We start from the raw sequence: 12,913 nt of genomic DNA, 5'->3' as shown, positions 1-12,913 counted from the left end.
ACCCTTCACAGACACACACACACACACACACACACACACTATAGATTAGTGGCAGTGAGCCAAACGCTTTCAAAATAGCATTTTTGAAACACTAATATGCTCAGAACGCTGCCAAACCTCGTCGGTAGCTTGCCCTGGGTCTCTACACACAAAATAAAACACCAACAATGTGGTAAGCAAAGGACACAAGCAGTTCCATTACACAATTTTCAGTGATGGACAGTTTACAGCTTGACAGCTTGTTTTCAGTTTACACCACTGTTGCAAAATCTGCTTCCAGGCTCGACCATCGTCCTACTATGGTTGTTATAGTTACCATTCATAATATGTGGTTCAACCTTTTTTAGCAGATCTACCTCATAGGTGTCCTGTTCTTCAGATTTAATAGCCACTGCACCAGCCAATCAGAAAAGAGTATTTCTTCTCCCCAGTGCTAATTGCTGTTAATGTCACACACACGACAGCTGTGTAATGAGGAGAAAAGACGTGCAGGCTATGTGAGGCAGTAGAACCATGACGTGCACACACGCATGTTACTTCAAAAGGATACGGCCATTCTTAAAAGTGTCGATACTTGTAACATTACCTAATTTGTGACAGTTTTAATTTCAGAGTATTACAATACATTAATAGTATGCACTGTGCAATACTGTTTAACACACAAACAAACATAATATAATTGTTTGGTCTATTTCTGATTTGTACAATATTTGTACAATATGCATGCAAACAATATTGCACTGAATATCACATTAATACAGTAAGCATAGTGTAAACATGACTCATGTATGTTTGTTAAAATATTGACAAAAGTTCACATTAAATACTCTTCAGGCGTTTGTCCCACCCCCACATTGTGCGGATGATGGCTGTAGCCAAAAGTAAGAGACAGATCCTCATTGCTAATGACTACATCCAGGGTGCCGACCTCAATCATGTTATTTATAAAGACACTCCCATCAAGGTGAGGCATGTTCTCTCTAAACATCTAAATAATAATAACAATCAACATATAATACATTATAATTTAATGAACATGTATTAAAAACATTGTTTATTTATCCTACTCTCAGTTGCAGTACGAGGATAAGCTGTTTGTGGCTTTAGAGATTGCTATGGCTGTTGAGTACATACATGAAAAACGGATCATCCACCAAGATTTAAAGCCAGCCAACATAATGGTGAGTATCATGTTTCATAAGGGGTCAAATTAAATCATAAGAATCTTACTGTAAGCTTATTGATATTCAAAGTGTCATTTTCATGCTCAAGAATTACAGGTTCAGGGCCCTATTGTACACCCGGTGCCAAACGTAACGCAAGGCTCATTCTTATTACACCTAATTTAGTGATGAATGTTTCGCATGCACTCCACTTTCATTGACCACAGTGCCCACGGGTTTGTCAATTAAAGAAATAGGTCTGGAGCATGATTCTAAAACCGCCATCTTACACCCTCTGAACATTATTACGCCATTGATAAAAAAAAAAAACGTGGTCTAAAGCAAAAGGTGCATATAAAGACGCTGAAGACGTACGGTCATGAGATGTAAGCAGCCCTTAGTAACAAGTCCCAAACAACACATCTGCAAGATAAATATCCTTAGGATTTTTGTTCAGTCATTCGAATATTATTTCACTAGTTCACATTCCTAAATTTGCACGAAGACATAAAAGCATAATAGAAGAGCATGTTTGAATATTATTGGGGTAGGTGTTGCTTGTTTTCGATTGTAACACCCTTGTCAGTCAATAGTGATAGCAAATAACTGTAGAACTGTTCTGTCGTTGGCTATGAGTCCTGCTAGTCAAACACAGGTTATAGTAAAGCCAGATTTAGTGGAGTCCCTGTGTTGAATACACCCATCGCGTGCAAGCATTCCTTCAAATGTGACTATCAAAATACCATCGCTGTTTGGTGTGGTGCGGCTAGCTGTTAAAGGGTCTCTGATCAGACATTTCCAATCACTAAAGGTTATTCACAAATACTGGTAGTTTAAGTTGACCTTTCTCAATGTGGGTTTTCCTTTGTTCATTGTCATTGTTGTTTTCAGATTTCAGAAGGTGACAGAAAGGCCTATCTCACTGACTGGGGCTTGGCAAACTGCAAAGAAACTATGTCAATGGTAGCAGGAAGTGGTAAAACAGCAGATTACTGTGGTCCACTAGGAGGAACCCCTGCCTACATGGCCCCAGAGTGCCTAGTAGAGTGTGAGGAAGGCAGCACCATGTCAGACATGTGGTCTCTTGGCATCACTCTTCTGGAGATGTTCACAAACTCTCCACCTTGGCCAAGCAACAACCCGCAGAAAATACGAAAGCTACTCCATGATCGCCAGAGTCCTCATGCACTGGCTAAACTACAGCCTGCTCTTGGTACCATTTTGAAACCACTGTTAAAATATGAACCCAGGTCTCGCATGCATGCCAAAGGTTTGGTGGAGTTGCTGAAATCAAAAGTTGATGTCAACAAAAGGAAAAAATGAAGAGGCCTTTTTAAGCTTTTCTATCGTGATTGTGTCATCATTTAGCCTGGATATCCAGACCCAGATCTACAGAGGATTTAGGGTCCAGCTATGACTAATGATAATGGCCCAACTCAAGGATGCAATTGGATAACACTACGACCAGGTTTTACTGATTGATTCCGGACTTCAACGTTGCAGTGCTGTCGTTATCTGTTTAGCTTGCCTCTGGCTGCCTCAGATACGCCGATGTGATTGGTGCATGTCGGCCCCAAGGACATAGGTAATGAGCATCATTACTGATTGCAAGAGTAACTCGCTGAGCAAATTCAAATTGTGCTCTCTCAATAATAACTCTGGATTTCCAGGACAGTTATCATTACTGATAAAGTGAATGTTTAAATGGTAAATGTAAAACAGATTGTGATGTTCAAATATCAAGTAATTACAATAGTTTATCAAAATTGCATTTCTCAAAATGTTGGTTAAGTGTATGCCACGCTGTGAGAAATTATACTCTTTGTACATGACTGTAAATTCCAAATGCGGTAACACAAAAGTTCAGTTACAGCAGTTATTTGTTCTATTTTAAGTGCTTTGTATAATATGATGAGTTTAATCCTGCCAGAGAGCAGCATGTAAATAATAGCATGGTGATTATCATAATAAGATATCCTTGCATTGTATCTATAGATGCAGACCTTTTTTCCTCCAGCAAATCTTGTAGTCGATAAATTAAATCTGCACACTGGTATTCTGATAGATTTTTAAATAAATAACAAGCTAAATAAATACTTGTTTTTTTTTTACCTACAGAAAGTATTGTCTGTTTTTTTTTTTTTTTTCAATAAATCCCAATAAAATCAAAGGGTGGATTTTGTTTGAATCCGTCCCACGTAGCCAGTGCTACATGGATTTTCAAATGCAGAGAACACAACCTTACAACTATCATGCATAGAACACAACCTTACAACTATCATGCAGAGAGCACAACATTACAACTATCATGCAGAGAGCACAACCTTAAAACATGCAGAGAGCACAACCTTAAAACTACCATGCAGCGATCTTTCATTAGAACTCCAAACAAGAGTTACAAGGAACTCTTTCACAAGAGAAGCCTGTTTCACAAATTAGACACTCACACTGCCGCACTGTGCAGCTCTGTGTTGGATGACAATCACATTCACATGTAGTCATTTAGCTGATGCTTATCCAAAGTAGGGTGACCAGATTTGAGTTTGTAAAAAAGAGGACACTTCAGCGCGGGGGGGGGGGGGGGGGGGGTTGTATTTGGGTCACATAGCCTAGGCTATGCACCTATGAACACGTGCATTCATACAAATGTGTCAACATACATGGTGATATATGATAATGAGCTTTATTGGCCGGCCCAACACTAACAGAAAAACACTGCTTCAAAAGTCTATTTTGAACACTTGTAGTTGAAAGTTTTAGATGTGCAAAAACAAACTATACATTTGTAGGCTACAATGTAAGTATGCACAACAATGGTAAAACAAAAAGTAAGAACAAATAAAACCTAATTGCACAAAATGAGACATTTTTAAGTTGAAAAGTTGTCCCATGGCTGATACTTTTCAGTCCTCCTAAACTGCCTGCTTTGCAGGTCAGGCACTCAGCTTCGTATTGATCTCGACCGAGACAAAAATATGGAAATAACGTTTCAATTCGTCAGTGAACTTGCACTTGCGTTTCGGCATGGCTGAAGATGCCGGATAGTTTTGCGCGTTGCCAGTGGTAAACAAGGAAGTGTGTGCTGATGAGGTGAATAACCAATTAAATGTTTAGCCTGAGAATATCGACCAATGACGGTAGCTCTAAGGTCAGGCTCTACCAAGGGGGCAGGCATATTCCCGGAAGTAGAAACACAAAATGAGCTGGTGATCAACACTCTGCTAACTCCCTTGGACGGCCATAGATTTCAGATTTTTTTGCGATCCCATAACTTCATGTAACATGTGCCCTTTGTCTCCCTTATAGCTTCTGTGTATTCTATACAGGGTATCGAAGGCAAAATTAATTCACTTCTTCCCCGTATATTACGTTGCTTTCCCGTGAAGAAGTATTTTAGCATGTCTGTTGTAGGGAAGCTAACGTTCGCCCGTAATGTTTGGATAAGAAGCTGAGTGAGCCTGCACGAAAACCATGACGGAGAGTCATTCGCAAGATCAGTGAAAATGCGTGTAGCCTACGGTAGCCTACTGTTTGATATGGTAAAGCATTACCTAGAGGCAAGTACACATAATACTAATATATAAAAAACGAACGTTAACAATTTCAGAGGTTTTCGATCTATCAGACGAGTTACAGCGGGCTAACGGCACAAACTGAGTTTGAGTCTGCGCAGTACGATGAACAGGAAACAAATTTTTGTTTCAGCCCCGCTCTACACTTCAACTCAATAGAGCTCCACAGTCCCACCCACAGCCTTGTCCGGAAGTAAAAATCCAATACAATTTCTCCATTGACAACTGGAGAATAAGCCATAAAATCGTAACCGTCTATGGTAGACTTAAAACCAGCTACGATGTGACTAAGCGATTATACCTGCTCATATAGATGTCAAAAGTTAACGGGGCATCAACCTTGTTTTGAGAAAACAATGTTTTATTCACGATTTAACGAGAGAGTACTACACTACCCAACACCCTACCGTGTAAAACTGGTGAAAGCAGAGCCTTTGATTGGTAGAGATCGCCGTTGCCATGGCAATCCCAAACAAACTGTACTCAACTTTTCCCGCGCCTATCGTCCAGCTACGTCTCGCTGGAACTTCAAAACATAAAATGGCTGCAGGGCTGTCAGGACCGATGTGTGGTCTTCCGAAAAAGAACGGGTTTCTCATCTTGAAGGTTGAATTTACTCAATGGAAACGGTAGGAAGTAATCATCCTCTTTTCTTAGATTAATATGGAACCATGTTAAACTGTCGTTAGGCTGCAAATGTTGGAAATGTGTGTACGTTTGCAAAGCATCACGGGATTTGAGTTTTCTAATTCGGAATTTAAGATATGTACACAGTCTTGTACCTTTCGCTTTTTTTACATTTTCTGTTAATTTTTTCACTCGAAATTACAAGTTATATGCTTATGAGTCACATCGTAGCTGGTTAGCCTAAGGCATGGTCTAAAACTCTTTATATACGGATTTTTCCAGAAGTCAATGGGAGAAATGAATGAGAAATTTACTTCCGGACAAGCACCTCTCTCGGAGGAGGGGCGGGACTGTGGAGCTCTATGCAAAGCGAACTGTAGGTGGAGGGCGTGATTAGCCTACTATGTGAATGAAAGAGAGAGCAATAGAGCTCCACAGTCCCGCCCCTCCTCCGAGAGAGGTGCTTGTCCGGAAGTAAATTTCTCATTAATTTCTCCCATTGACTTCTGGAAAAATTCGGATATAAAGAGTTTTAGACCATGCCTTAGGCTAACCAGCTACGATGTGACTCATAAGCATATAACCTATAATTTCGAGTGAAAAAATGAACCGAAAATGTAAAAAAAGCGAAAGGTACAAGACTGTGTACATATCTTAAATTCCGAGATAGAGAACTCAAATCCCATGATGCTTTGCAAACGTACACACATTTCCAACATTTGCAGCCTAACGATAGTTTAACATGGTTCCATATTAATCTGAGAAAAGAAGATGATTACCTCCTACTGTTTCCATTGAGTAAATTCAACCTTCAAGATGAGAAAACCGTTCTTTTTCGGAAGACCACACATCGGTCCTGACAGCCCTGCAGCCATTTTAAGTTTTGAAGTTCCAGCGAGACATAGCTGGACGATAGGCGCGGGAAAAGTTGAGTACAGTTTGTTTGGGATTGCCATGGCAACGGCGATCTCTACCAATCAAAGGCTCTGCTTTCACCAGTTTTACACGTTAGGGTGTCGGGTAGTGTAGTACTCTCTCGTTAAATCGTGAATAAAGCATTGTTTTCTCAAAACAAGGTTGATGCCCCCATTAACTTTTGACATCTAAATGAGCAGGTATAATCGCTTAGTCACATCGTAGCTGGTTTTAAGTCTACCATGGACGGTTACGATGTTATGGCTTATTCTCCAATTGTCAATGGAGAAATTGTATTGGATTTTTTCTTCCGGACAAGGCTGTGGGCGGGACTGTGGAGCTCTATGCAAATTCGGTGAAAACACGTTAGGCTAGAATAAAAAAAATCCCGGACGATTCTGAAATTCCGCCCGGACACATTTTTAGGTTTCAAAAAGAGGACATGTCCGGGAAAAAGAGGACGTCTGGTCACCCTAATCCAAAGAGACTTACAAAAAAAAAACAATCAAGATATAGTGAGACAAGCCAGTGAGACATGTTAGCGCAGCAATAAGCACTCACACATCATCAAGCACATGTTAGCGCAGCAATAAGCACTCACATAGAACCAAGCACATGTTAGCGCAGCAATAAGCACTCACACATCATCAAGCATATGTTAGTGCAGCAATAAGCACTCACATAGAATCAAACACATGTTAGCGCAGCAATAAGCACTCACATAGAACCAAGCACATGTTAGCGCAGCAATAAGCAGCACTCACACATCATCAAGCATATGTTAGTGCAGCAATAAGCACTCACATAATCAAGCACATGTTAGCGCAGCAATAAGCACTCACATAGAACCAAGCACATGTTAGCGCAGCAATAAGCACTCACATAGAATCAAGCACATGCTAGCGCAGCAATAAGCACTCACATAGAATCAAGCACATGTTAGCGCAGCAATAAGCACTCACATAGAATCAAGCACATGCTAGTGCAGCAATAAGCACTCACATAGAATCAAGCACATGCTAGCGCAGCAATAAGCACTCACATAGAATCAAGCACATGACATGCTAGTGCAGCAATAAGCACTCACATAGAACCAAGCACATGTTAGCGCAGCAATAAGCACTCACATAGAACCAAGCACATGCTAGTGCAGCAATAAGCACTCACAAAGAACCAAGTGGGAGTTCTAGAAGAGTGAAAGTCAAGTGATGAGTGATAGAGTAAGCATGTCCAGTTGTTGAGCAGAATGGAGAGGAGGTATTCTGAAGAGCTAGGTCCTCAGGAGTTTTTTTCTCATCACCAAAGTTGAAGAAGGGCACTCCTCCACAGCACCTCTAGAGGTCAAAAACACCTCTGCAGGGAACACTGAGGGACTCATTCATTCTAAGGGATGGATACATTTTCCTTTTCTTCAGATTAAGATCCTGTAAACACATACTGATATGTTCACCGTATGTACAGCGCAACTGGAAAAGTTTAAGACCCAGTTAAGTTTTCCACATTTTGTTATGTTTTGGACTCATCTTAAAATGGGTTAAGTTAACATCAATCCACACACAATGCTCTAATACTTTATTATAAAAAATAAAAGACACAGAAATGTTTTTGTATCCTTCCCCAGATCTGTGTCTTGACACAACTCTGTCTCACAGGTCTATGGACAATTATCTCGTCCTCGTGGCTTGCTTTTCACTCTGAACTCTCACTTTCACTCTCACTTCGTACACCATCAACTGCGAGACTATATGAAGAGAATTGAATTGAATCCATTTATGATGAATCTGAGACAAAATGTGAACAATTTGAAAGGGTCTGAAAACTTTCCAGTCACACTGTAGTGCATTGTAGACAGTGCAGTTGGTTTACAAAGGGTGGTTTTTACAGTAAAAATATGTGCCGTGTATTAGCAGTAACCTACAGTAATAAGAGCAGACAACACATGATATGGCTATGTATTATGAACAACATGTACAGATATGTCCAGTGTATCAGAAGCAATGTTATATAATATTAATAAGAGGAGACTATATGTAGAATAAAACAACCAACAGTAAAAACTTTTCCTCAAGTCTTCATCTCCATCCTTCCATGACACTGGTGTGTGGAAGTGGGACATAGAACACTCCACCTGACGTTTGAACAAGTCTCCAAAGATGGAGAACCAATGGGAGGAAGAAGCACTGTTGGTAAGACCTTTACAAGAATTTGTCGATCAAATTACAAATTGATTCAAACCAGGACCATTGCCTTTGGCACAACGCCACAGGCGTGGTTTCAGTTTCTTCAAGAAATACTTGATGTTTAGTTATGCTAGTTAATTATCATATATGCCGAGCTAAAATCTACTTCTGCTCATTAAGCATGAAACAAATACATGGTTTAGAATATAACATGACATCATGCAATCTAGAAGACTAGTCCGCTGGTTCTGTGTGTTTGAAAAAAACATTCCACACCAGTAGGTGGTGCTAAAACTCCATGGTCCAATAAGGTAGCTCAGTTTATGGCGATTTTCCAGTTATCAAACGTGTGGATGATTGTTATAAATGCAAACACCCCAGCATTGTCCAGAATATTCTGCACCTGTATGCAGTGGAGTGGCAATCGGGAGAGTCGGGAAGAATCCCGGTGTGGCGTTTTTCCTGCTACTTGGTCAGATGGCGACTATGTAGGCTAGCCTACTGTAACCTACACACATACACAAAAGCAAACACTCATCAAGCAGCACTGCAATAGCAGCCAGGGTGCATGTTCATAGACACGAGCCTGTTCTCATTTAGCCCATGCCAGCCATAGGCTCTCCAGCCTGGTCTCGTTAAGTTTCGTTATCATGAAATAACGTGATAATATCATGTAATAACGTGATAAATTGTAAAAACGTGAAAATATCATACTGTATCTTGAAATAACATGATATTTTTACATTATAACGTGAAAATATTGCTATCAAGAATTAACGTGATAATTTCATGTAATAACATTAAACTTATCTTGTTAAAACGTGAAAAAGATCTTGCTATAACAAGAAACTTTCACGTAATTACTTGAAACTTTCACGTAATTACTTGATACTGAGCCTTTTTTTTTTATTTCTAGTGTGACAGCAATACGCAACCGTACTCACTCACTTTGATGTGCGTTTCTGCAAACTTGATGTGGATTTAGGGTGGTCCCATTGCAAAATTGTGAAATGCTTGAGGGCTTTCCGTAATAGTATGCATACTTTCCTCAAGAGAATTATCTACAATTCATAGCGTTGTGACGTGAAACACTGGGTTTGTATCTCTTGTACACATGCTTGTTCTTGTAGGACCGGTTTGGTTGCATTAGTTTTATATCTCTTTCCCAGCTAGTGTAACCTGTTTAGGTTCACGTCAGACACGGGGGAAGACAGAGTTTAATCCATAAAAAGTAAGATATTTCAATGGTCTATTCTCTTAACTGAGCTTTTCTGACTGGTTTACTATGACACTGAATATGGTTGTTTTTTTAGTGACCTGTATATCTGTTTCATACTTGTTTATGGTTGTGTTCCTTAGGTCAAATAGCTTCCCCTCATTCCCTTCTTACTAGCATGCTTACTTACAAAATACATTCGTTATGCAATTGGCTGGTTTTACCTTGGTTTATATTACATATATTACATTAGTAGTTATTATATACAGTACAATATGCATTATTCATTCACAAAGAAAATGTATGTCCTTAAACGTTGGATATATCCTCTTCTTTAATTGATCTATTTCCAAAAGAGGATTTTATATTCCTTTCTAGGCTATATTGTCAACTTTAGCAAATTATGTGTTCAAATACTTATGGAGGTCAAGTCAAGTTTATTTAAATAGCGCATTTCATACACAGAGGTCATTCATTGTGCTTTACATAAACAAAAACCAAACAGTAATAGCAAGATGGGCAAAGAGTAATAATAATACTGAGTGATTATTTGCACCCGCGTGTAAATAGTGGGATGGAGGCATTTTCTTATTTGCACCCAAACCAAAGTATGGCTCGCTGCGGCCCGTGGGAAGGCGAGGCTTGACATCAAGCCCTGCCCACATCAAGGACAAGTGCATTTTGTGATTGAGATCTGTTCTGCGCAATGCGCGTAGCAGGAAGAGGGGAGATTTGCCTGCCCGATCGCGAGTTTGTGACGATCTGTTGGACTGCTTATTTGTCTTTATCTCAAAATGGTTAGTATTGTGCCACCCGATGACACACATTCACATGAATCATATCCCAATAACAAACTTTATGGAATTCGTTTAATCATCGTGTTGGTGAAACGCAAAGCATTCATAGCGCCACTATATATATATATATATTAGGGCTGTCAATCGATTAAACATTTTAATCTAATTAATTACATACTCTGTGATTAATGAATCTAAATTAATCACATATAAAATGTAATCGCAAAATCGCAATGTCAATACTATGTCTTTGCAGTAATGTGGTACTTAAGAGTTGACAAACTCCGGTGATATGCAAATTCTGTGCTGCAGACATTGCAGAGGACTTCGTTTTAATCAACACTTTCTTTTAAACACCGTCAGGCCATTTTCTTTTAAGTAAATTTGCCAATCAATGATCCAGGCAGCACATTCCCGTTTCCCCATTTTAAAGTCTAATGGTTACTGACTAGAATGGCTCCGGGTCAAAGGTCATCGATTAATCTGCGTTCATTTTTTTAATCAGTTATTTTATCTCAAATTAATTAATCTAAATTAATCAGTTATTTTGACAGCCCTAATATATATATACTGTATATATATATATATATATATATATATATATATATATATGCACGATCCCTGATGCTACACCGCTGTCATGTGTGGTCTAAGCAATCCCAAAATGCACTTGTCCTTGATGTGGGCGGGGCTTGATGTCAAGCCACGCCTTCCCGCAAGCCGCAGCGAGACGCTACTAGAAATGCGTGCAATCCAACATGGCCGGACCATCTTGGCAAAAGATGGCCTACCTAAGTCCTAACACACACACACACACACACACACACACACACACACACACACACACACACACACACACACACACACACACACACCTCTATAACCCCCTGTCTCTCCACGTGCCATGGTCCCCTCAGGTACGCTCTCTATCCCCAGCAGCGCGGCAGCCACACTTGGAGAACCTGGATGCTCACCTGGGAGACTTCCTGTCCGACAGCAAGGAGAGCATACTTTTCACCCCTGCAGAGAGGACGCGAGCTTGAGAGGGAGGTGGATGACTGCAGGAAATACTGCCGATCACTATTTGTCTCTATGGATACAGGTAGGTGGATAAGCTGACCCAGACAGACATCTCCTTCTTTTGATCAGTCATTTGGTTCAGTTTTCCCCATTCAGTTCTAAAAATATTCACTCTTTATGTGTTGCTCTATTTGTGACCCTGCTAAGCGAAACCAGTCGCTTTGCGCACAATGCTATTTTGAGAAAATCCACAATATAAAAACTTCCGGGTTAAAATGTTGAATTTCACGTTTTCGCATAATTCGACAGTATAGGCTACCGTCTACAGTTTCATATCGTAAGCTCATTTCATGGAAAAAACATACGTTTTGACTGTTAAACCCGGTGAAGATTCAACACATTAGCAGTCATTCCCGTTGTCCCCGGCCCGGAGTGATTTCTCCTTTTCTGGCATATTGTGATGGGAGAACCATGTCAACTTTAGATGCAACAGTTTGTGTAATACCCTCGATATACTGTACATATCGTTGGAAAGCTTAGTTTATGGCCGTTCATGTGAGCACAATAACTTAATTTAGTGAATTTTACCAAAGCGACTGGTTTCACTTTGCAGGGTCACATTTATTTTCCTCTCCTCTCCCCGTTCTATATCTCTGTTCCTGTTGGGAAGGGTTAGGACTGTATATCTTTAGGCTGAAGTGTGGTCGTAAAGACTCCGGTGTGTCAGTCAAAACACAATGATGAGACAGGATTTGGATTTATATTATTCTTTACCTCCGAATGCAATATAGTCTGTAATACACAAAAGGTATGCAAAAGGCATATTACAATCATGCACTTGTATCAATACACATTGACTACAAATAATAAAGGCAATACAACATAAACGTGGTATTCATTGTACACCAAACATAAATTGGCATAGCAGCCAGCCTATGATTTACGAAGAGCACCCTCTACTGGTCGCTCAAGCTGAACCACTAAACAGCATAATGGCGGCCGTATGCAAGGGCAAGTGCTATCAGAGTCAATGTAGGAAGGGTAGTTGAACTAACTCTTGTACAGTTCCAAATTGTTCCAAATAAAGCTCTACAATTTCGCTAGCATGTAACAATAAAAGGGATACTAGCAAACAGTAAAGAAACCCGTGGCTTGTGCATTTAATCTCCGTCTATAAATCTCCGCTTTTATCACACATTTCTCCTTCGCGATTATAATTAAATTACTGAATTACTGAATGCACATTCACCTCGCGGTTAACATAATCATTCACAACAACACTTTAGAATGTTCGTTACTTACATAATGTCATTCACTAGCACTCGGTGGCAACTTCAATATGGCCAAAGGAAAATTATCTGCATGGGATAACTAGAAACTAACTTTCACCGTCTTCTTCTTCTTCTTACTGAACACTTTCGCG

The 12,913-nt window shown here is 39.9% G+C and overlaps 2 protein-coding genes across 6 annotated transcripts in view; both read left to right on the top strand.

Annotated features, from left to right (window-relative positions):
• LOC134087984 (uncharacterized) overlaps window positions 1–3,272 on the top strand; it is a 12,752-nt gene extending 9,480 nt beyond the window's left edge. Inside the window, exons 9-11 of the mRNA XM_062541864.1 lie at window positions 835–964; window positions 1,074–1,181; window positions 2,055–3,272. Of these exons, the coding sequence (XP_062397848.1) occupies window positions 835–964; window positions 1,074–1,181; window positions 2,055–2,486 (670 nt within the window). The 3' untranslated portion in view covers window positions 2,487–3,272. The remainder of the gene's footprint in view (window positions 1–834; window positions 965–1,073; window positions 1,182–2,054) is intronic.
• A 6,359-nt stretch (window positions 3,273–9,631) lies between these two features.
• Window positions 9,632–12,913, top strand: part of LOC134087976 (microtubule-actin cross-linking factor 1-like) — a 41,031-nt gene continuing 37,749 nt past the window's right edge. For 4 of the 5 annotated variants that reach the window (XM_062541853.1, XM_062541854.1, XM_062541852.1 and 1 more), the window contains exons 1-2: window positions 9,632–9,688; window positions 11,388–11,572. In XM_062541853.1, coding sequence (XP_062397837.1) covers window positions 11,437–11,572 — 136 coding nt within the window. In that variant the 5' untranslated portion in view covers window positions 9,632–9,688; window positions 11,388–11,436. The remainder of the gene's footprint in view (window positions 9,689–11,387; window positions 11,573–12,913) is intronic. The other variant, XM_062541851.1, reaches the window with a different exon arrangement.

The sequence above is a fragment of the Sardina pilchardus genome, chromosome 7 (genome assembly GCF_963854185.1).
Source record: "Sardina pilchardus chromosome 7, fSarPil1.1, whole genome shotgun sequence".
Classification (NCBI taxonomy): Eukaryota; Metazoa; Chordata; class Actinopteri; order Clupeiformes; family Clupeidae; genus Sardina; species Sardina pilchardus.
The sequence above is the reverse complement of the archived record's forward strand: the minus strand, read 5'-3'. Positions and strand labels throughout refer to the sequence as shown.